The sequence below is a fragment of the Nyctereutes procyonoides genome, unplaced genomic scaffold (genome assembly GCF_905146905.1).
Source record: "Nyctereutes procyonoides isolate TBG_1078 unplaced genomic scaffold, NYPRO_anot_genome, whole genome shotgun sequence".
Taxonomy (NCBI): Eukaryota; Metazoa; Chordata; class Mammalia; order Carnivora; family Canidae; genus Nyctereutes; species Nyctereutes procyonoides.
The window spans coordinates 21,253,525-21,275,822 of record NW_026575051.1 but is presented as its reverse complement, the minus strand read 5'-3'; the positions used below and the strand labels follow the sequence as shown (position 1 = coordinate 21,275,822).

General features: G+C 41.6%; 1 protein-coding gene across 3 annotated transcripts in view; it reads right to left on the bottom strand.

Annotated features, from left to right (window-relative positions):
- Positions 1 to 22,298, bottom strand: part of LRRC1 (leucine rich repeat containing 1) — a 129,642-nt gene that overhangs the window by 99,218 nt on the left and 8,126 nt on the right. Inside the window, exon 1 of one of the 3 annotated variants that reach the window (XM_055330820.1) lies at positions 4,430 to 4,474. The exons of the other annotated variants lie outside the window; for them this stretch is intronic. Coding sequence (XP_055186795.1) covers positions 4,430 to 4,459 — 30 coding nt within the window. The 5' untranslated portion in view covers positions 4,460 to 4,474. Of the gene's footprint in view, positions 1 to 4,429; positions 4,475 to 22,298 lie in introns of those variants that run through there. 3 annotated transcript variants of the gene reach the window in all.

The following is a 22,298-nucleotide window of genomic DNA, read 5'->3' as shown; positions in this document are numbered from 1 at the left end:
GGTTCATAGCACATCTGTGGCATTAAAATTTTATGATGGAAGGTGCAATTAGGCAAAATATGTCTAAAGAGGCTCCTGTGAGGTGGGGAGGGGGATGGAAGCAAAGGAGGGCCAAGAGGCTGATAAAATAAGGTTGAGAAACACTAGCTTAAAGTGATGACAAATGTGAACAGCTCTTGAAATGTGCATACAGTAAGATTTTCCCTTTGCCCCACATGTTTGTCCTACAGGTGCTCTGAATTAAAGATCTGCTAACTGAGGGGCAAGTCAAACATGATGTGGGCTTGAATGTGGGAGCCTGCCGATATATGAGCACCTTCAGAACAATGCACCTTATCAAATACAAGCTTTTATGAATACAATGAAATACTACTCAGCCATCAAGAAAATGAAATCTTGCCATTTGCAACGACATGGATGGAACTGGAGGGTATCTTGCTAAGCAAAATAAGTCAGAGAAAGACAATTATCACATGACCTCACTCATATGACAAACCATAAGAGACTCAATCCTAAGGCACAAACTGAGGGCTGCTGGAGGGGAGGGGGCTGAGGAGATGGGGTAACGGGATGATGGACATTAAGGAGGGCATGTGATGTAATGAGCACTGGGTATTATATAAGACTGATGAATCGTTGAACTCTACCTCTGAAACTAACAATACATTATATGTTAATTGAATTTAAATAAAATATAAAAAATAAAGCTTTTAATATATTATCCATGGCAATTGTTGAGAATTTTTTATTCTCCTTTTTTTAAAAAAAGATTTTATTTATTTATTCATGAGAGACACACAGAGAGAGACAGAGACAGGCAGAGGGAGAAGTAGGGTCCATGCAGGAAGCCCAATGCAAGACTCGATCCCAGGACCCCAGGATCATACCTCAAGCTGAAATGAAAGCAGACACAACCACTATGCCACCCAGGCCTCCCCTTTATTTTCCTTTTGCAATCTTAGGCCAGAGTGTGGTTGGACATCCCTTCTCATTTCAAACTGGCTTATGTTTAGGGTATAGGAGCCCTATACCCTAAACATAAATCAAAATGAGGCTCTAGGCTGGGAGATGGTGTAGCTTCTTTAGGTTTAAATTTTTAAAAATCCAGATGCATTTCACAGCGGGTCCCTCCCAAGACACATGGTCTGGCCAGATGTAGTGATCAGGAGACCAAAAGAGGGATGAATGTACAACCCGGATGCTATACGAAGATCACACCTGAGCAAGTGTACATGTACATTTGCAGGCAGAATGTCAGCAGGAGGGGGTGGCAACCCCAGATGGAAAGAATAGTCATCACAGATGAGCAAGGAGAAGAAATGCAACTGTGATCATGCCCTTCCTCTGCTTGAAAAATCCTTCAGGACAGGTAGCCAGTAAGTTGCTCAAAGGGGTAGAAGCCAGCAACAACTAGACAAGGGGAGCACAAGAATGCAGGCAATAAAAAAGTATATGCCATAAAAAAAAACAGAAAGTAGATCAACAGAATATAAAAATCCTAATTTTAAAATAGCTTAAAGACGATCTAGTCTAAGATCCCAGAGGCTGGCCCGTCTCCTGCCCCCCACCCGCCCCTGCAAACCAGTTCTTAGTCTACTGCATAAGCCTCAGATTCCCAGACTCCACCCTCAGGGAGTTTGAGCTGGCAGTGGGCTGATGCACACTGGTTTATAAAGTTACCCAGGTGATTCTGATGAGCAGCCAAGTCCTGCTTTTATAAACAAAGAACCCAACTCCCATCCTATTTATAATGGTCTTCCATCTCCCTCAATGACTACTGCTCCATTTCAGAATACTCAGTACAATTTCTAACGCTATTTGGCCAAAAAAATTCTTTGTTTTTGAAGCCGCTATCAACTTACCCAGTTTCAATACCTCCAGAGACAGGTAGCATACCTATAATGTTTATAAGACTCCCTATTTCCCACACCAATGACTTGTCTGCCAATCCGCAGCGGTAATTTTCAAAACTGTGGCAGTACAGAGACCTCACTGAACAGCAGAGGTTGAGACTCACATGGCATCCACGCTCCTCAGCACTAAGAGGACTGACTGGCTGCCCAAATTAGCAGGCTCCTATATAAGCACATTTTTAAGGCAAGGCAGCCAAATTTTAGAACCTGGTTACTTTTCAAACATTTCCTCCTCCATGTAGACCCAGAAAACCCTACATTCAAACCCGACTATAGATTCAAGATTTGGAACCTACGGTCATTATGAAGCATTCCTAAAAACCACACAAACCAAATGTCTAAGGAAAACTTCATGCACCGTCTCCAACTTTTGCCAGGCAAAAGTTAGTACTTCCCAGGATACTAGAACATGCTCAGTACAGAATCACACAGCCTAATGGCAAAATTTGGTCACAACCCACAAAGAGCTGAAAGTGAGTCAGGAGAGAAGATGTGCAGGGAACATCAAGTCAAATGGCCTATGAATATTTGAAGGCTTGTCATATGGTCAAAGAATTGGACTTGCTTGGTATGGCCCGGGAGCAGGAAAAAAGGAAGAAAAATGTCCCTCTATATATTGAGCTAAAATGTGACAGAGTCCTCTGGGAATAGAGTGAACCCTCTGTGCAAATACAGGCCAGGTAACTACTTTGTATGGTTTTATGAAGGAAACTGATGAATCAGAAGGATGGTTCATCTAGAAAGTGCCTTCTTGACCCTAAGATTCTACAAGCACAATTTCCTTACATATTCTCCTCCTCCCACTCAAAATTTACAAAGGTTCTTAGATAACAGCTTGTGATATGCACTTTGGCCTATAATTAACTAGCACCAAGTACAGTATTTGCAAGAAACAGCAAAGCAATCTACAGGTTATCTGGGGTCAGAAGACAGCATCCAAAATTCAAGTTAGAACATGATGTCACATCCCCTGGAGAACTAGAAGAAAAAAGAGGAAGGCCTGAATATAAAAATAACAAAACAGTATTACTTTTCTTGAATACTGGAAGGAGGGAGAAAAGAGTGAGGCAAACAGTATCATCAACTTGGCTTTTTATGAGGATATATGCTGTAATACATTAAGTTCTTTATATCCTTCCTTGTGAGTTATAAAGAACTTTAAAATATGGAATTTTAATTGAGTCTTATCAATATTTTCCATGCTAATAAAAGCTCTTGTTCCATTTTTAAATTTAAAAAAAAAAGCCTTCTAGATGAGAACACTGTGAGCTGGAAAAGACATATCTGAGTGAAGTGAACCTCAGACAGAGAACAAATGACCATAGCTTAGCTCTGATCACACTGAGGATCAGGGAAGATGGAGAATTTGGGAAACCATAAAGTTTGAACCTGGGAGATGAATCTTAGCATCCAATCTATTTTTGTGTATTTGTGGTGGCTGAGCTGCAAGAGTGAAAGAATGCATCATACATCAGGTTTTGCTTAAACATCCCTCCCCCAGCACATGAAAGGCTCAGGCCCTAACTGGCCTCAGCCTTCCCTACTGATGGGAATGAGTTCATATCTCCCTGGAATACACATGTGGGTCAAAAGTCTGCAAGAACAAGATATCACAGGGAATGAATTCTCCATGAAGCCAATATTCCCTTGCATTATGAAGAAGCATATGCCACCAGGACCCAGAATGGAAAAAAAAAAAATAATGGAATGAGAGAGAATTCAGTTACAGTCAGTGAGATTTCAGAACTTTGCCAGCAACAGGGAGACCATTTGTCTGATAATCCTGAGTGAACCACAATCAAAATGTGAACTAACTGCTCCATTGTCCATGCATCTAGCAGGACCTGCCTACTAGCCCAGCAACCATACAATCACTGAAAACTTGCCCTCCCTGGCAACCTTTAGGAAGATACACTTTCACTGCTCTCAGTCACTTGCTTAGGAGGATAATGGGAATGCCAACAACATTCCAGGCTACAGAAAGATTGGTAGAATAAACCTCATCTTATTTTGCCCTGACCTCTTTCATTCCAAGGGTTTACTTGAATGAGTGAGCTTTCTCTGGCTTTTTGTGGGCCTTTATTTTGGTGTTTGAACACTCAAGAGGCGAGTTTTAACCACATTCTTTGGTCTCCCTCTGGCATCTGAGCCTTTGCTATTGCTGTATCCTCCCCAACTCCTCTGCAATTTTCCTCCCTCGATAGCTGTGTTCTTCTTGTCAAGGATCTGTACTCCTTACTGGCCACCTGACATTTTAACAGTCGATGAGCTATTCTTACAGGACCTAGAAATATACTGCTGGGGGAAGAACAAAGAGAAAGTGGTATTTCAATTCATGACAAGTGTAGTAATTATATTTCCTTTAACAAATTTATTTCAAAATAATCATTGACAAAGCCTAAACCCTTTTGACTGGCCCCATTCAAAAAGGGGGTGGGGACAATTTCACACTATATATTTTTTAGTTTTTAAAACAGCCTACCATAAAAAATAAAAAATAAAATAAAACAGCCTACCATGAGAAAGCAAAGCATTGACCTTGACATGTTTCCAAAGTCAATCTTGCAATGCAGCATCAATGACATGAGCCAGAGCAGTTAACTGGGGTGGTAAAAAAGCCTCCTTTCCAGACATCTGCACAGAATCTGGGAAAGGCTACTAAGGTGCAGTAACCTGAGAAGGAACAGAAAGAATGTATTAAAAACTTAAAGGCAATGATTACTTCTTAGATAGCCATCAAGACCATCCAGTGTTCTCAGAGTAAATGAGGATACAAAATGGAAATCCCGTGCACCTCAGAGTGCAGTGGGGGATCTCAATGATGGGCCCCATGGAGTCTGTGAGTCGGGTGACTCAGCCTTTAGGCATATGAAGCACAAGGCCAGGATACTTTGAGGGGCACTCAAAAAATGCTTTCATTTAAGGTCTAAAGAAAAGAAAATGAATATAATTAACAATGAATCCAGTCTGAATTTTGTCTATCACAGTCACAAAATATGACCAGTAATAATTTCATGGAAGAAAGGGCCCATGAAGGCAATGTGCCTATGCTAGGACCCAGGAGAGTGGTTACTCAGCTCTTTCTATAGAGAAAAAGCAGATGCCAGCGAGTTTCTCAGGGTCCAAGGCAGATGCGTGAGAATCTACAGGCATTCAAATGATGTACGCCATTAACACAAATGATTTTCCGCAGTGAAAGCTAAACACTGAACTCTATTATAAAATGCACAAAGTAAAGGGGAAAAAAATAACTTCTGCTTTCAATTGTTCAAAGAAAGCTTGGTACAAGTGACAGATTCTTAAGTGTTCTCTAAATGATAGAAAATAAGCTCTGACATCAGAAGAAAGAACAAATAAGTCAAAAGATCCTTAAGGAGACCCTTTTATGTAATAATAGTGTTGGCTTTCGAGGAGCCTGGATGGCTAAGTCAGTTAAAGTCTGCCTTCAGCTCCGGGTCGTGACTCTGAGGTCCTGAGATTGAGCCCAGCATCAGGCTCCCTGATCGTTGGGAAGTCTGCTTCTCTGTCTGCCCCTCTGCCTCACTTGTGCTCACACTCTCTCTCTCAAATAAATAAAATCTTTTTTAAAAAAATAGTGTTGACTTTATAGTGTGTTGTCTTATTCTTTTCTCCTGTGGTCACATCTACTTCACTTTAAAATAGTATTCTTGGGATCCCTGGGTGGCACAGCAGTTTGGCGCCTGCCTTTGGCCCAGGGCGCAATCCTGGAGACCTGGGATCAAATCCCACATCGGGCTCCCGGTGCGTGGAGCCTGCTTCTCCCTCTGCCTGTGTCTCTGCCTCTCTCTCTCTCTCTCTCTGTGTGACTATCATAAATAAATAAAAATAAAATAAATAAAATAAAATATTCTTGCCCAACTGTGATTTTACTATATGTACACTTCAATGTATTGCCCTTTCTTTGTATAATATGACATCATGAATAATTTCCTATATCCTTACATGGAGCACCTGGAATTCACCAAAGTCTACGACAATACCTCCTATGGCTTTCTGGACAAAATGGAGAGCCATAGCAGAAAAATAAAATAGAGGACTCAAAACTGTTCAAATAATCAAAGTCAACTCAAAGCATGCTCACCAGTGGGCTCATTATCTACCTGTTGGACCAACTATGGGGGTATGATCCAGGGCTTCACACTGTTCAGTGTTTTAACTAATGAATTTAAGACACTGATACTCATCAGCAGTGTGCCTACTATTTGCAAAACTCTGTATTACATGTTTTTCACATATGGACTCACTTTACCCTCATAATAAGCTTGTTGAGATAAAGATTTTCCCATTTTGTACGAAGGAAAGAGTATGGGGATGGAAGTTCAAGGAGCGTGAATGACTTCTGAAGGTCAAAATCAGCAAAGAGTGGAATAGAAGCCCCAGTTCCATTTCCAGCTCCTACCTTCTTTCCATTCAATGGCACTTTTATTCCATTTTCAGGGTTCCTGAAACTAGTCAGTAAGTTAAATAAAAATCAGATGGAAAAAGATCTCTTTATAGGCAGTTATCATAGAGCTAATATGCTAATCTAATGAGATTAAAGTATGATGTCTTACAATTGGATCCGAGAAAACTAAAATTCTGTACAGAATATTGGAGACTTGACACAAAACCAGCATGCGTGAACAAAGCTTGGGATGGGTTTACCTATAAAGCTCAACGTAAGTCTAAGAGTGGTTTACCAAAGGTATACACACTAACTAAACTATAAACTCATTATGAATCCAATAATAATGGAGTATGCATTTATATGCTTTAGGGCCACATTCATAAAAGTATTATGCCCAGAATGAAGGGATAGGATTTTGCTGGTATATCTCATTTGGGATATCACTTTTTAAAAAGTTTTGGCAAAAAATAACATCTCTATAAAGGCATAACCTGGAAAAATAAATGAACTAGAAATTTTTAATTGAATATGAGACTATATAGAAGTGGGGGTAAGTAGATTCAAGGACAGAGAGGATGGTGGCATACATTGCTTCAAACACACAGAGCCCCCTCTGCCCTCACCTTCCATAAGACTTTATATTTCTTTGGTCCATGCCCTGGGAGGTTTTGCACTCCTTTACAGAAGTATGAGCAGATACGGTGCCTTCTCAATCCAAGACTAAAAAAATTAGGATTCTGGTAATAGCAATTTAGCCTTCTCCCCCCGGAGCTTACTTTATACCCATTCAAGTCATCATTTAGGCACTTCTGTAAAGAGAGAGCGGGGACACCATTTCTTTAAGTACTTTTCAAGGCCCCATTGAATGGCATCTACCTCCCACTCCTTCCTGCCAGAAACATGAATCCAGGGAAGGATAAGAAGATAAATGTGACGGGCAACAAAGGAATGTGTTGAGACGTAAACCTGGAAAAGATATCTGAACATCATTTCTCCAAACTGTCTTTCCCTTATTAACCCTCAGCATCTCATCACTTCCACTGAACTCACTTTTCTGGCAAGATACTCCAGTTACTGTCTGACTCTCAACTGTCTCTCTTCCATAACTCTCAGCAATTCTGTTTTCTGATCTTACAGGGCTTTAACCCAGCCTCTGATCATTCCCCACATGGGTCACTACTGCCACTTCTCCAGCCTCTCCACCTGCAGTGCAGCTAACTGGGAAATCCTCCATGGTGCTGTTTGCTGCTACTGGCGGGTCGGCGCCCTCCCTGGCGGCTTCAAACCCCAGATGCATGGGCTGCACAAAGCATTTATCTGCCCTACATGAGTTCCGACGCTCTGCCTCAGATGACTCAGACCTCAGAAGATAAAAACCTTTACAAAATAAGATTAAGTCAGGATTGAAGTACCCAGGATTGAAGTATCCACTGCCACTTCGTAGAAGGAGTGAAAGGAAGTAGACCTGGAAAATCACTTCTTTGACCATGATACCTATTCCACCAGGAAAGATTCAAGGGTATATTCAAAAAAGGAGAAGAAGAAACAATTTAGAAAGTGTTTTTTACTTAATTCCTCCCTTCTCTCTCTTTCCGCATGTTTATCACATCACACATAAATATGCAGGCACATGGTCACACAGAGTTTATCACTGTTCTGGAAAAAGGAGATACTGTACAATGTAATCTGCATCTTTCTTCTCTTACAAAACGATATACCGAGAAAGTTCCTCCGTGACAACTAATTAATAAATTAGATCTAACCTCATCTTTGTAAGGATTGTACCACAGACATGGCACATATGCATCACAGTTTATTCAACCATTTCTCTGACAGCACTCATTTTATTTCCTTTCCTTTTTTTCCCCTTTGTTCATTTTCCTTTTTTTGTTTCTCTTTTGCCACCACCAGAATGCATTAATAAAAATCCTTCCATATATATTTTGGCACACTGGTATTTCTATTTTTAAAACAGAATGCCAGAACTGGAATTGCTGGGCTTGATTTTTCAATTTTAATAGATATTGCTGAACACGCCTTCCAAAAGGGCCATTTCACTCACATATCCACCATTACCCTACATCCCAGTTGCAGGTTTTTAAAAGATAATTTGTATTAATGCTTGTATATCCACAGACTGTCTCTGGAAAGATACAAAGTAATAGAAAAGCAGCTTTCCAGTCCAAAGAGGAGTGCAGGACAGGGAAACAGGGAAGGGACACCCACTTTCCACTACACATACTTTTTATACTGTCTTAATGTTTTATCGTGTCCATATATTACGGGTTCAAAATATAAAATGCTCTTTAAAATATTAGTAGATGTTTCAAAGAAAATATTGATCTTATGGCAATGGCTCTATGTAACTAAATGTTGTGAAGTTAAAATGCATGAAATTCATTTTAAATAATCCTTTTGGAGTACCTATGTTGCTCTAGATTTTAGGGATATAAAAATTACAGCAGCCCCTTACCTCAAGGAACTCAGAATCCAGTAAAGAAAAAGACCAGTATGCGACATCCACAATGCCAGGTGGCAACTAAGATGCTCAGGGTGAAAGATGCCTTTAGGTTTGTTCAGGAGCCAGGAACTGGCATGCAGGTGAGGCATTAGACAATCACTACCTCTGGTTTATGAGTGACTTTTTTTTTTTCTGCCTCTTTAAACATCTCTGTGTTTGTCAAGGTTTCAAAATGGGCATCAATATCACTCCCAAATTTGGGGCTAAAAAAAGTACAACCCCTCAAAATCAGTTGCCAAAATCAAAAATAGCAACCCAAATGAATTTTTTTAGCTTAAAAGTTGAAACACTAATTAAAATCCTGGCTATTTCTGTCTTAACTGATGTGCTATCATGTTTTTAAAGGTAGAAGATTGCTGGATTTTTAGAGGCTGTTCAGGCTGTTGCAGATTCACAAGAAGTAGTCAAAGAATCAGAAAAAAGAGGTGTCATTGTGTCTCTTATCTTTCCTTCTAGTCCACATGAGATTACTTACAAAGAAAACATTTAGTTTACAAAGTATCCTGGAAAATATTTTAAAATCTTATCCTTGGGAAGAAGGAACTGTAATAAGCTATTTATATAGTCTACCATAATAAAGCTATATTCAAAAGCAGTAGCTACAAGGTTAGCATTATTTTGATTTTGGTGACTCAAATGAACATAAAAAAGACTTTTCACAGATTTCTATAGTCCCTGAGCACTTAGAATTTCCATCTCTGATTTCTCTTTCCCCACGTGTTTCTTTTTATTAAGATTCAAGGGCCTGTAGGGAGAGGGATCATGGGGATCAATTCCTAAAACATAGCTATACATTCTGTCAGGTAACAAACACAGAAGCATTACCATATAATAAGAACATAAACCTAGCATCTATTTTGTAGTCCAAGGCTAAATTATCCCAATATAATTACCAAGCCAAGAATGAGGAAATATACCAAACAAAAAAAATGTGCCCTTTGGTACCATGCTCACCATAATTTGTATGCTAAAAATACCTAATAGCCCAGCGTCAAAGGCATTGAAGATTAAAGCTTCTTCTGCTTTAAAACTGCTTCGAAACTAGAATTACATTAGGCACACCTTCATGAATTTGCCAAGAGAGCTCATGTTATAAAAGCAGAACTTTCAATTAAAATTTTAAATGATTAGCAGAGAAGAATGTAAAGTTGTTCCACTTCAAAAGTTACAAAGGGAAGATGAAAACGAAAAGCAGCAACATGCTTGGGTACTCGTGAAACATGCTTATACCCTGGATACAGGAAGTGTTTTGTTTTGACAGCACTGTGGGCCAAAAAGCAGGGCATTATTTTTCAGTGCTAACATTAAAAACAAATAAGAATAAAACATTCTGTAAAAACTGGCCTGCCTGTCTTCCAGGAAGATTAAGATCATGTTGGCCAAGACAAAATGTTTCACAGGGGACCAATGACTATGCACAGTGCACCCAGTCTTCAGGTTCCTGTGGTCACAGGGGAAAGAGAACTTAACCTAGATCTGTCAATTGAAAACTGACACCCTAATTTCCCTATAGGTGCAATAAAGCAGAGGCCATCTTTATAGTATGGAGAGTCCCTGGGCCTTAGCAGGGCAGGTCTATAGGCCACTGTCACTACATTTCAGTGACCCGAGGGGACAGGATGAGACCAGAGCTAGGGCTCAAACACAGCTCCTGAGGACAAGCTCAGCTGCGTGTGTGTGGGTTGGGGGGGGTGGGTATGTATGTACATGCAAGTACATAAGAAGATGTCCTAAGGTACAGTGTAAGAGACAACAAGAGAGAGGCAAATCTCGTGTTATGAACTTGGAACTACAGGCTGTACCATAACCACCAGCATGAAGCAGAACATAGTGGCAGCCATCACCCATGTGCCCCACATAAGTCCTGGACTCTAAAACACAAGAAAAAAGTATTAAGTGGGATCCTTATCCTCAGGGGTTAGTTTAGTTATATACTCCCTCTGATGAATATGCCAGTTCAGAGTATCCTTTATTTCCAACAATAGGTAATTAACATAATATGTGCCTGACAGAGCTGGGCGCTTTATGTATTGTAACTGCATCCCACATAATACCCTCCCCCTTGGAGCTATCACCATTCTCATTCTCAAAGGATTAGAAAACCGAGGCTCACAGACGTTAAGTAACTTTGCAGTTTTTCCAAGATCACGTAATACTCAGTCTGTTCAATCTCAAAGCCCACTATACACTGGAGTTTCTCATACTGTGGACATGGGATTACCAACATCATTCAACTGGGTCACTTGCAAACATTATAGATTCTTGGGGTCCCACACTAACATAATGAATCTGAATCTATAGAGATGGAGCTCTAGAATCCATGTTTTAAAAGAACTCGTAGCTGCTTCTGATAAAGAACAAAAGCCACCGTAGTATCCCCACAAGTAATCAGCCAGCAAGATTAGCCTGGTTCAGATAGACAAGTTTAGCAACGAGCTGTGTATTTGTGTCTGTGTGTATATGTGTACATTCTTTAAAATCATCACTTAGCCTGGCTCAGTCAGTAGAGCATGCAACTCTTGAATCTCAGGGTTTTAAGTTCGAGCCCCACATTAAGTAATTTAAGTAGAGATTTAAAAATAAAATCTTAAAAAAAAAATCATCACTTAGGGAGCCCATCCCCCAGTGGTTCCTAAACTCGAGCTTCCAGAGTTCAGCACACCCACAATGACAATAATGCAGGTCCTAAAGGCTATTTTAGTATTTCAAAGGCCAAAAGAAATTGTACATTCATCTCTAAAAGACTAACTAAAGGCATTACTAAAATGTCTTTGGAAATGGGAAAATTAAACTGTTAAGCCACTTAAATACAGTGTATTTGGAAACAAAGTCTTAAAAACCATACTGAAAGGGGATAAATGGCAGAGACTCCAAGGAGGCAGCATTCTGCAAACATCTGTGCACCTTCCTATTTGGAGCTACCCCAGGGACTCACAGCTGAGCTTTACAACAGACACTGAGGCAGTACCTTGTGGTCACACCTTCCTTTGACACAGAACTACGCATCTCGCAGACCAACCCATAACCCAATTCTTAGCCCATCTCAAACATTAAACGTACCTTCAAAGGAACAAAAATCTGCAAATACAGGTGATGGCTAAAGCTATGTAAAGGTGGTGGCCTGAGGACAGTGTTTTGAAATTTGAGTAAAACCCACAAAGTGATTAATTTGAAGGGTTTAAAATATGCATTTGGATGCGAAATGCCTAAGTTTCACTATCTATAATCACAACTTGCTAATTCACAAGTTTTAAAAACTAAGAAAATAAAATTTTACTGAATACATAAAAAATAAAAAAATACTACCCATTACTTTAACCAACCAACTTGAGCTGAACCCTGTAAGAAAATGCATCTGGAGATAGAGGAAAGAAAAACAGAAAGAAGAGATGAGAAAAAAAGGACAAGAAAGAAAATGCCATGAACAAGCAAAAGAGGAGGTATGAATCAAGTACAAACTAAGAGTCAAAGGAGTAAGGATGCAGGAGTTTCAGAAGAAGCTAGAAATTTTTTTATCACAGTCTGTAGTTCACTTGAGCCACAGGCTTCAGATTACTATCACCTCCTATTAGCTCCCACTGAAAAACTAATTAGCTAGTTGGCTCTTTATCTTTAAAACGTCCATCCTAACAAACTGAATGAAATGACCAGGAAGGTTAGGCGTTTACTGAGACTCTGGGATTCAATTCACAAGCGCCTCCCACCCACCTCTTCTCTGCCACAGTGCTGGGAATGTCAAGGGAGGGGTTTGTACAGCAGAGGACACAAACAGCCCACACAGCCAAGTCCAATCTGTACACCTGACAAATTGAATGTTTTAAACTATTGAATAGGATGTCAACACTTAAAAATCAGGAGACTTCACATAAAAATTCTGATTTTCAGGAAAAAAAAATAAAAACAAAAAGCAAGCAAGCACTGAGTGAAGCAGTACATACACCCACCCACCCACCCACACATACACACACACACACACACACCAGGCCTGCATCCCCATGTGACAGGGTTAGGCTGAAGTAGTAATGACTGTCCTCTTCAGATGGGGCACACACATGCTCTCTCCTCTACAGGTTTGTCTGCAGCTAGACCTCCCTCAGCCTACAATGCCCATGTGCCCCTGCCACAAGAGGCTGGCCTTGTGGCTCCTGATGGAGGTGACTCCTCCAACAAGCAAGCCTAGAAGCTCCTGCAGACCTCCACCATCCACTGCACATCAAACTTCTCTCCCACATCCCCACCCTGGAAAACTGACCTCACCCAGAGCTGCTTCCTTTCCCCAGAGCTGCTTCCTTTCATATATCTTCAACGCCAGTATTCTAGATCTGGCCCCAATCTCTCCCATGACTTCATTCCCACTCTTTTCTTTCTGCCCATCAGCCTCTTGCGAAAAAAAATTCCCTTTTTTCTCTGCCTATGCAGCATCCCAATACCTTTTCCATCAGAAACATCAGTGGGCTCATTCCCTCCTATCCTACCACTTTCTTCTGCAGGTACAACATGCACCTATAATCTACCTTTCCTGATCCTGGGCAGATCCTCACCCTGGAGAAAAAAACAACAACAAAACACAATTCATGAAGGCTCCTGGCACCACCAGAAATTCACACCAATGCTAGGAATGCCCATCAGCCCCCTCTCTAGCTTCACCACCCACAGGCACTCCCCCCTGCCCAACCCCCACCTCTTTTATCTAGTGACTACCCTATCTCATCCTTCCCCAAGGAAACTAAAGCCACCAGACTTGATCTTTCATTTGTTCAAATGCATCCTTCCCCTCATTCCTCAAATCCTGTAGGGGATACCCAGTCACTCAAACTGAAAATTCAACTGTTACCCTTGACCCCTGCAAACCAAACTCTCCATTTCCAATTCAGTCAATCACCAAATCCTGCTCCTGTTTGTCTCCAAAGTGTTCTCCTGGTCTCCAATCTTGTCCTCTCAAAGCCATCCACAAGCTGCTACAGGCTGAGCCCTTTGAACTCAAGTCTGACAAGACACTCCTGGCCTTAAACTCTGGGTGACAACCTCCCTCACCCAGCATTCACAGTCACCCATGATGGGGCTCCTGACTACCCCTTGACACCTTTCACCCCACACCTCCCATGACATGTGACTGTGTTGTGCCCCCTGCCCTCCGCCACTAGGAAAATCTTTGCTGCCAGCTCCATAACCGAGGCTTCATCACAATCTGTTTGGGTGACTGATGCCATCACTAAACTCCAAAACCCAAAGGCAGGGACTGGCATTCACTTTTGCATCCCCTGGGCCTAATAACACAGTAGGCCTTTGATGCATGTTGGCTGTATGAAGATATCATGTCCACTACCTGACCAGCTCTTCCAAACTAGTATCTTGCATGAAAAATCAGCCTTTGAAGTCTGACAGACCTGGACTTAACCTCAGCCAGGTCACATGAGTGACCTTAGGCATGGGTGTGGCCTCAGTTTTCTCACCTGTAAAACAGAACTTTAACAACCCCCCCCCCCCATGTGGGGCACCTGGATGGCTCAGTGGTTGAGCATCTGCTCAGGTCATGATCCTGGGGTCCTGGGGTCCTGGAATCGAGTCCTGAAACAGACTCCCTGCAGGGAGCCTGCTTCTCCCTCTGCCTGTGTCTCTGCCTCTCTCTCTCTCATAAATAAATAAAATCTTTAAAAAAAATAAAATAAATTTTTAAAACCCATGTAAGGCTGACCCAAAGACTGAATAAATTCTAAGTGCCTACGAGTGCATCTGGAATGCTGTGAGCAGTCAGTGAAGAGCTGCCGTTCGCACTTTCCAAACCATAACTGAGGTTTCATTCCACTCCTCCAAGGCGAGGGCAGGTTATCCAGTGTGTGCAGTGTGTGGGCAGCCTGGCCCACAGCTTCAGAAACACTTCCTGCCTCTTGGCCATTTTGCTCCTCATTAACACCTCCGCTCAGAGGCAAGGGGGAGAGGACCGTCCTTCTGTCAACATGACTAATGATGTGTTATCTTTCTGTGCTACTGTTGACCCTCTGCCAACAGGACGTGCTGACTCAGCCCACACCGCCACCTTCCTCTCAGGTGGACAGCAAACAGACGTGACACGCCTGGCTGGCCCTTGCCGGCGGCAGAGACGTACTCACGGGCTGCCAGGCTCAGACCACAGAGATGAGGCTGCACCGTGGGCATCAGCAGCCCCTCAGAATAAGCCACTCCGTTGAGGCACCAGAAGGGAGTGGTGAGACACACCAGAAACGTCTGAGGATTTTGGTACCTAAACTATACCATAAAAAAAAAATTCTTTTTTTGTCAACGCAACAGACATTTTTGAGCATTTCTTCTGAATAAGGCACTGAACCCCCAAATGTCTGGGATAGAGATGCACAAAATAAGTCCCTGATGACAAACTGAGGGGAACATACGGATGCACAGCTAAGCCCAACCTGGACGAACAGCCTGAGGCAAGTAAACTGTGAATGGGTCAGGGGAACCCAGAGACACAGATGTGACTTGTAGAGCTGGGCAGACTTCATGACAGTGGTGGCATCTGCACTGAAGAGGAGCATTCTGAGCAGAGCCCTGACAAAGGCACAGAGATCAGGAAAATGTGAGACTATTCAGTCACAGATATTTAACACTTAAAAAGGTACATTAGAAAGTACTAGGAAGTACTTAGAATATGCATTCAAATTTAACAATTTAGGGGATCCCTGGGTGGCGCAGCGGTTGGCGCCTGCCTTTGGCCCGGGGCGCGATCCTGGAGACCCGGGATCGAATCCCACGTCGGGCTCCCGGTGCATGGAGCCTGCTTCTCCCTCTGCCTGTGTCTCTGCCTCTCTGTCTCTCTCTGTGTGACTATCATGAATAAATAAATAAAATCTTTAAAAAAAAAAAAACAAAAACAAAAAAAAAACAAATTTAACAATTTAGAAAACAAGCATATTTATAGTATCCTATTTACTTCTGTTTTTCTCTCACAAAATTTCACACATAGAATAAAATCTAGGGAAAATGTCTACACATAAAGTTTTTCTTTTTTTTAAAGAATACTTTGAAACAGAAATCACTCCTACTAGAGACTTTTCCTGAGCAGATGGTCCTTGCATTTCTGGCAGAAGATGTGGGGTTAAACTAGAGAGAGACATAACAAGGATCTACTACACGCTGGTGGGAAACAAGGGTGTCTGCAACAGTCATCCAGGATCACGCTGTCTTCCTGCCTTCCTCCTGCAGCAGACACTGCACCCCACACCCCTCCCTAAACTCCTTATTCCTATTCCTTGCCTACTTGCATCCCAATTAAGAGGAAACACAACAAAAGACCAGGGCCAGGCCTGTGACTCTATGTGTGCCTCTCCTTGAGATGCTGCCCTGAGAGCAGAAGCCACACGAGAGCTCTGCACTGCCAACCTGCTAAACCAATCCCACAACCATCGTCCTTCAGGCTTCCTTGTATTTGACACGGCTATAGGCCTCTATAAGGCATTTTAGGCTGCAAAGTTTGTTATTTGCAGTCAAGAGTATTCCAAATACAACTCCTGTGTCTCCAGGGCTGACCCTCTGTAAGGAGAAACCACCAGAGAACTGAAACCACAGGAGTTACCTGACACTTCTCTTGAGCCAGATTTACTTTGGCTCTAAACCTGAATTTTGAAATAAAACATTTAGAATATATAATTTTTTTAAAAAAGACTGTATAAACTATACCGCATCAGCAATAACCCTCTACTATAATTACCTTACAGAAAACATCTTTATATAGACTTTCTTTTCAAATGGTTAGTTACTAGGGAGAGGTGGTGAGGGGTGAGGTTGAAGAGTAGGGGTGGGATTAGCTTCTTTCGTCTCCTGGCTTCTACAGAACTCATTGAATCCCTAGTTACTAGAGAGGCAGGCCATACATAATATCATCTCCCACCTCTTCTTGCCATTTAAAATGAAGTTACTAAAAATCAAGGTGTGTAAATAACTGTGACATGCTATGCACTAAGACAAGTATACTATAAAGCACATATTTTCTATTAGCTTAATCTCAACGGCACCCATTTGTAGCAGTATTAGAATATGTACAGTTCCAAAAAGTACATTAGTACCTCTTGATTATATTAACCTTTATAGTCAAGACCAACAGCTGCCTCATAAGCTAATTAATCACTTGATATCATGTCTTGAAAACAGAGACAAATAGCATAATAGTTGAATTATTATAAGAATTATAATGAGGGCAATGCTATGATAAAACTGGTGATCATTAGGTTCAGTGAGACCCATTGTTTTTCCAAATGGATGTGCTTTTACTTCAAGAGTTTGCAAAGCTCCAGCTATAAGTTACTTGCTGAAGGAAAGAAATCCAGCACCAAAGAATGGGTGCCACTAATCTTCTTTTAAAGATTATGCTTGAATGAGCACATTAATATTTGGTGACCTGATTCTTAAAATGATATTTCAGCTCAGTACTCTTTTTCTTAGGAAGGCAAAAATAACTCAGGCGTCATGGGTGTCTCTGTTCCCTTTCCCAGAACAGACAAAGCTCCTGGCCCAACAGGTGGCTTTTTGTGCAGATGACATGGTCGCCCCATCAGAGTGGTGAGGAATACTGGCTCTCCAACCAGACTGCATCAGCTCAACCCCTGGCTCTGCTGCTTACTACTTGTATGACCTCACCAAGCTAATTCATCTGTGTCCCAGTGTCCTCAACAGCAAAATGAAGCTTTTTATGTAAAATGAAGTAATGTTTGTTATAAGGATTAAATGAGTTAATCATGGGAAGTATTTGGAACAATTCAAGGCACACTGCTCAAAAAACATGTACTGTCTTCCTCTCCTAAGTTCTAGATCCCATAAGAACTCTTGACATGTCCCAACTCAAGTACTCAAGTACTTACCAGTTGCTAGTTCCTACCCTGCTATATTCACTTTCCCGGTCCTTCCTAACACAGTAAATGGCTCTGCCATTCCCCAGTTAACAAAACCAAAACGCTGCATCCAGTACATCAGCAGGTCTTCAGGACTTGTTCCCCAAGACAGAGCTCACTACTCATTGCTACCACCCTGGTCCAACTCACCGTCAGCTCTTCTCTAGAACCTTCTAATAAAAAGCCTCCTCTCCCAGTCTCCTCAGTTCTCTGAACTCTTCTTCCCTGTAGTCTCTAACCAGCAGGCAGAGGGAACCTCTTAAAGCATTAAGTCAGTTATTCTATGGGTTTATGATCTACCATACTTCAAACACAAAAAAATAATAGTAATAATAATAAATCCAAACTCGCAGCAGGGTCTCAGAGTCCCTACCTACATGAACCCCACCAACACATTCATCTTGATTTTCTACTCCCTTCCCTGTCATACTGTGTTTCAGACTCACTGGCCCTCTTGCTGCTCACAAAATCACCAAAGCTCATCCCCAGGTCTTTGTGAGAACCTCTGGCATATTCACACAGCTGTCTTACTGTGTGAATATCACACACAAATATCGCCTCCTTAGAGAGGCCTCCTCCTGCCTATTGCTCCCTCTCACATTTCCCTGTTTTGTTTTCTTTACGGTTTTTATCATTATCTGAGATTCTTATTTGCTTTTCCATTTACTGGCTGTCTCCCTTACTTGGAATGGAAGCTCCTAAGAATAAGACAAGATACCTATCTTGCTAGATAGAACAATGCCTGAAGCACAGCTGACACAGTAAATATGCACAGTGAATAGGAGAAGGAGGGAGGGTGTGTCAGGATCCAGCAGAGATCTACCCCAGCACCCACTCCTGAAGGGAGCTGCCTGGGAAGCCAGATACCAGTATCTAGTAGAAAGCTGCCACCTTTGATCCCAGCACACTCTTTGAAAGTCACCTCAGTCTGATATTAATCCACCCAAAGAACCTATATTCTTCCTTTTTTTTTTTTTTTTCTTAAATGAGAGTGGATTTAGAATTGGGCTTCAAGCTAAAGCATGCCCAACCTGGGACCTAAACTCACAACCTGAGATTAACATCTGAGAGGAAATCAAGAGTTGTACACTTAACCAACTGAGCTACCCAGGCACCCCCAAAGAACACATATTCTTAATCATCAGTCCCCAAACTAAGTTTGCCTAAATACTGTCTCTCAGGTACTCAAATCAACGCAAAGTAAAGTTTCAAACAACCACCTCTGAAATGCTTCAGTTCATTTAATAAACAGACAAAAAGTCCCCAGCCTTGTTGCCCATTTTGCTTCATTTCTAAAAGCTGGGGAAATGCAAGTGACACAGAAGAAAAATCTGCGTTCAAAGGTTGTTGGGGGGGGGTGCCTGGGAGGGCAGGGGGTCGTATGGGTCTATGGAACGGTTGTTAGGTCTGCAGGGGAGGTGGGGGGGAAGGGGGAGTCTGTGAAAAAGGTATGGGTCTGCCAGGGGGGTATCTTTGGAGAGGGAGTGGGTCTATGGGGAGGGTGTGGATACGTCAGGGGAGAGGTAATGTTGGGGGCTGTGTGGCAATGGGCGGGGGTGGGGGCTGTGTTTTAACCAGAGAAAATCTGCTGATTTTTTCCCTTAATTGGTTCTGGGACTCAACAGCTGACCACAGGACGGTATTTGGAACAGCTTCTCCTTATCATCAAATCCTTGATTATAATTATTAAGCCTAGACTTGTGGTTCTACTAAACCTCACTAAGCAACCTCACAGAGTATGTGCAAAACTGTGGGACCACTCTACTAAAGTTAGCACTGTGGCATCAAGTCATAAAATTTCATAAAATTAGCATTCAAGGAGATCAGAACTCAAAGAGACCCTGCACATCACTGCCATCATCCCTTCACCACTCAGATACGGAAACTGAGACTCAAAAGATTATGTGATTTGCCCAAGGTCTTAATGCTAGTGCTGCTGAGAGCAAGGACAAAAATCAGAGTTGACTATCAAGCCAGTGCTAAGCTCACTCCATCGTGACGCTACCCATCCATGAAAAGACTGCAGAAAGCCCAGCTCTTCTTGTAATAATCATCAAGCTCTCACCTACAAGTCTAGTCCAAACTCGCTTCTAAATCCACTCCCCAACAGGGCTGAAAACTTTCCCAAGAATGCTGCTGAAATACATATTAAATGTCCACTCTGTGCCAACCACCCAGTTAAGTAGCAGGAATGCAAAGAAGAAAAGTGTGCAGCTTTAAGAAACTCACTTTGATGGGAGACAAAGATAATTACGAAGACGTATGAGTAATGACACAGGTGTCCCCAAGGGACCAGAGAGGCTTAAATAAGGGAAGGCTTCCTGGAAGAGTGTTCTTCCCAAGCTGTATCCCATGGGATGAAGAGCATGAACCAGGCAAAGAAGTAGAGAAAGAGTAACTCACGGTAGACAGAGTAATAAAAATTAAAATTAAAATTAAAATTAAAAAAAGGAAGACTCAGGAGCATGAAATGGTATGTGGGTAACCAAGGGCACCTAACTCTTGCAGAAACACAAGCTAGAAAGTTCAAGTTGGAAGGAGATGGGAGATAAGGTGGAAGGGATAGACAGAGAATGAAAACACTGCCAGGCTGTATCCTGCAGGTATGAGAAGCCACTGCAGCAGGAAGTAATTCATCATATTTGTGTTTTAGAAAGATCACTCACTCAGCCAAGTACCGAGAAAGGGCTTGAAAGAGAAAAGGCTGAAGGAGTTTGAGCCTCTGGGAGAAGCTGATGCACACAGCACACTAAGTTAGGATCCATGCTTCCTGTTTCCCAACATGCTTCCTCTCATCTTGACCCCTGCCCCAGAAGCAGAACCAGATAACCTAGAACAAAGACCAACCCATGGTCTCTGCTCCATGGCACAACACTGTGTCACCTCACAGAAGCTCCCTGCCTGCAATATCTGCCCACCCTTCCCAGCCCATCCAAACCTACCTTCAATGAAAACCAGAGTCCTGCTTTCCTGATGCCCCAATGAACTTCCTGCAAGGGTCCATAGCAACTCTTGGTTTACTGACCCATGTAACACTGAACCACATTAGGAATTCCATGATCCCAAACTTTTCTCCTCAACTAAGGAATGTTGACTCTTTGAAGGCAGGACTCGGATGTCAGTCTTCCAAAGACCTGGAACAAATATCTGATTAACTGACTAAAGCCCATTGAGGGCTTTTCCAGCCTATAGGAAAAGAGTCACAGTCAAAAATAAAAGGAGCAGAGATGATAGAACCAGTCTCTAGGCCCTTAGAAAGTCCACAGCACTTGGAGTCTAGAGTTGGAGATGTACAGCCCATATTTTCATTTTGCTTTAACATATCACTTTACCTCTCTAGATTTTCATTTTCTTAACTGTGCTAAGTGGGTAAGTTTTTATAATTTCTAGAAAGGTCTTCATTCTGTTATTGTTAAAAAAAAAAATCTTTGACAATCTAGCAACATCTAATAAAATTTAGAGTGTATACTCATTCATCTAACAATTATTAAAGATTTGCACAGGAATACAAAGTAATATGTACAAGATTATTTAACCCAGCATGGTTCATCAATGCAAAAAAATTAGAAATAATTTAAATGTCCAGCAATAGGAGAAAGGTTAAATCAATCAATTGTGGTATATCAATACAGTGAAATACTATAGCACCAGAATCAGTGCTAAAATACATCTATACGGAAGACGTCCGAGACAGTGCTAAGTAAAAAAGCAAGCAGCAAAGCAATTTATATAGTAAGAGTTCTTTCTGTTTTAACAAGAATAAATATGTTGGTGTATGAAGAGAAAACATTCTATAAGAATATATTCTGAAATTGTTAATGGCTGGCATGACTTCAAAGGAAGCAAGGAAAATGTCACTTTTATTCTTTGAATTCTTTTAAGCACCTAACCCATATTATTCCTTTAATGAGAGAATAACAAAGCCACATCCTGGTCCAGAGTCAGGCCAGGTGTGCTGATAGCATGAGCTCAGAGGTCTTAGCATCTCCCAAATCAAGTGAAGCAGATGCAGCCCACGTCACACACTCAGAGGTCCAGAACCCACTTTTTGGCCTTTGCACATGTTCATCTGACTGGAGCTCCTAGTTTCTACCACAGGTCAGCTAGCTGACCGCTTCTCCTGATGATCTTTTCCCAAGAAGTAGGTGTGGATTGTAGAAAGAAAGGTGACTAGAGTGGCCAGGGTAGACAGAGTCCTCTCCATCTGACCACACTACCCAGGAATCAGTTTGGAACATGCTATAATTAGGTGTAACACCTCCTTCCATCTACCACATGATAAACCCATTCATTGTGGTTTTTGGAAACTGAAATACCAAATCTCTTCCAACTGAGTCAAATTCTCTGGACCCTCGAGTTACAACCTACATAAGGAAACTCTTCAAAATAATAATGTGCAAAATTTTTTTTTCTTTTTTCTAAGCATTTCATCTTACTTCTAGGAGTTGTGAGTATTTTACTCTAGACGCACATACACACCATTAGCTCTTCCAAAATACCACATGCAATAGTAAATTACCATCCCTGTCCACTAAATAATACCTAAGAGAAAGTAAATGGACATCCAGAAGTTT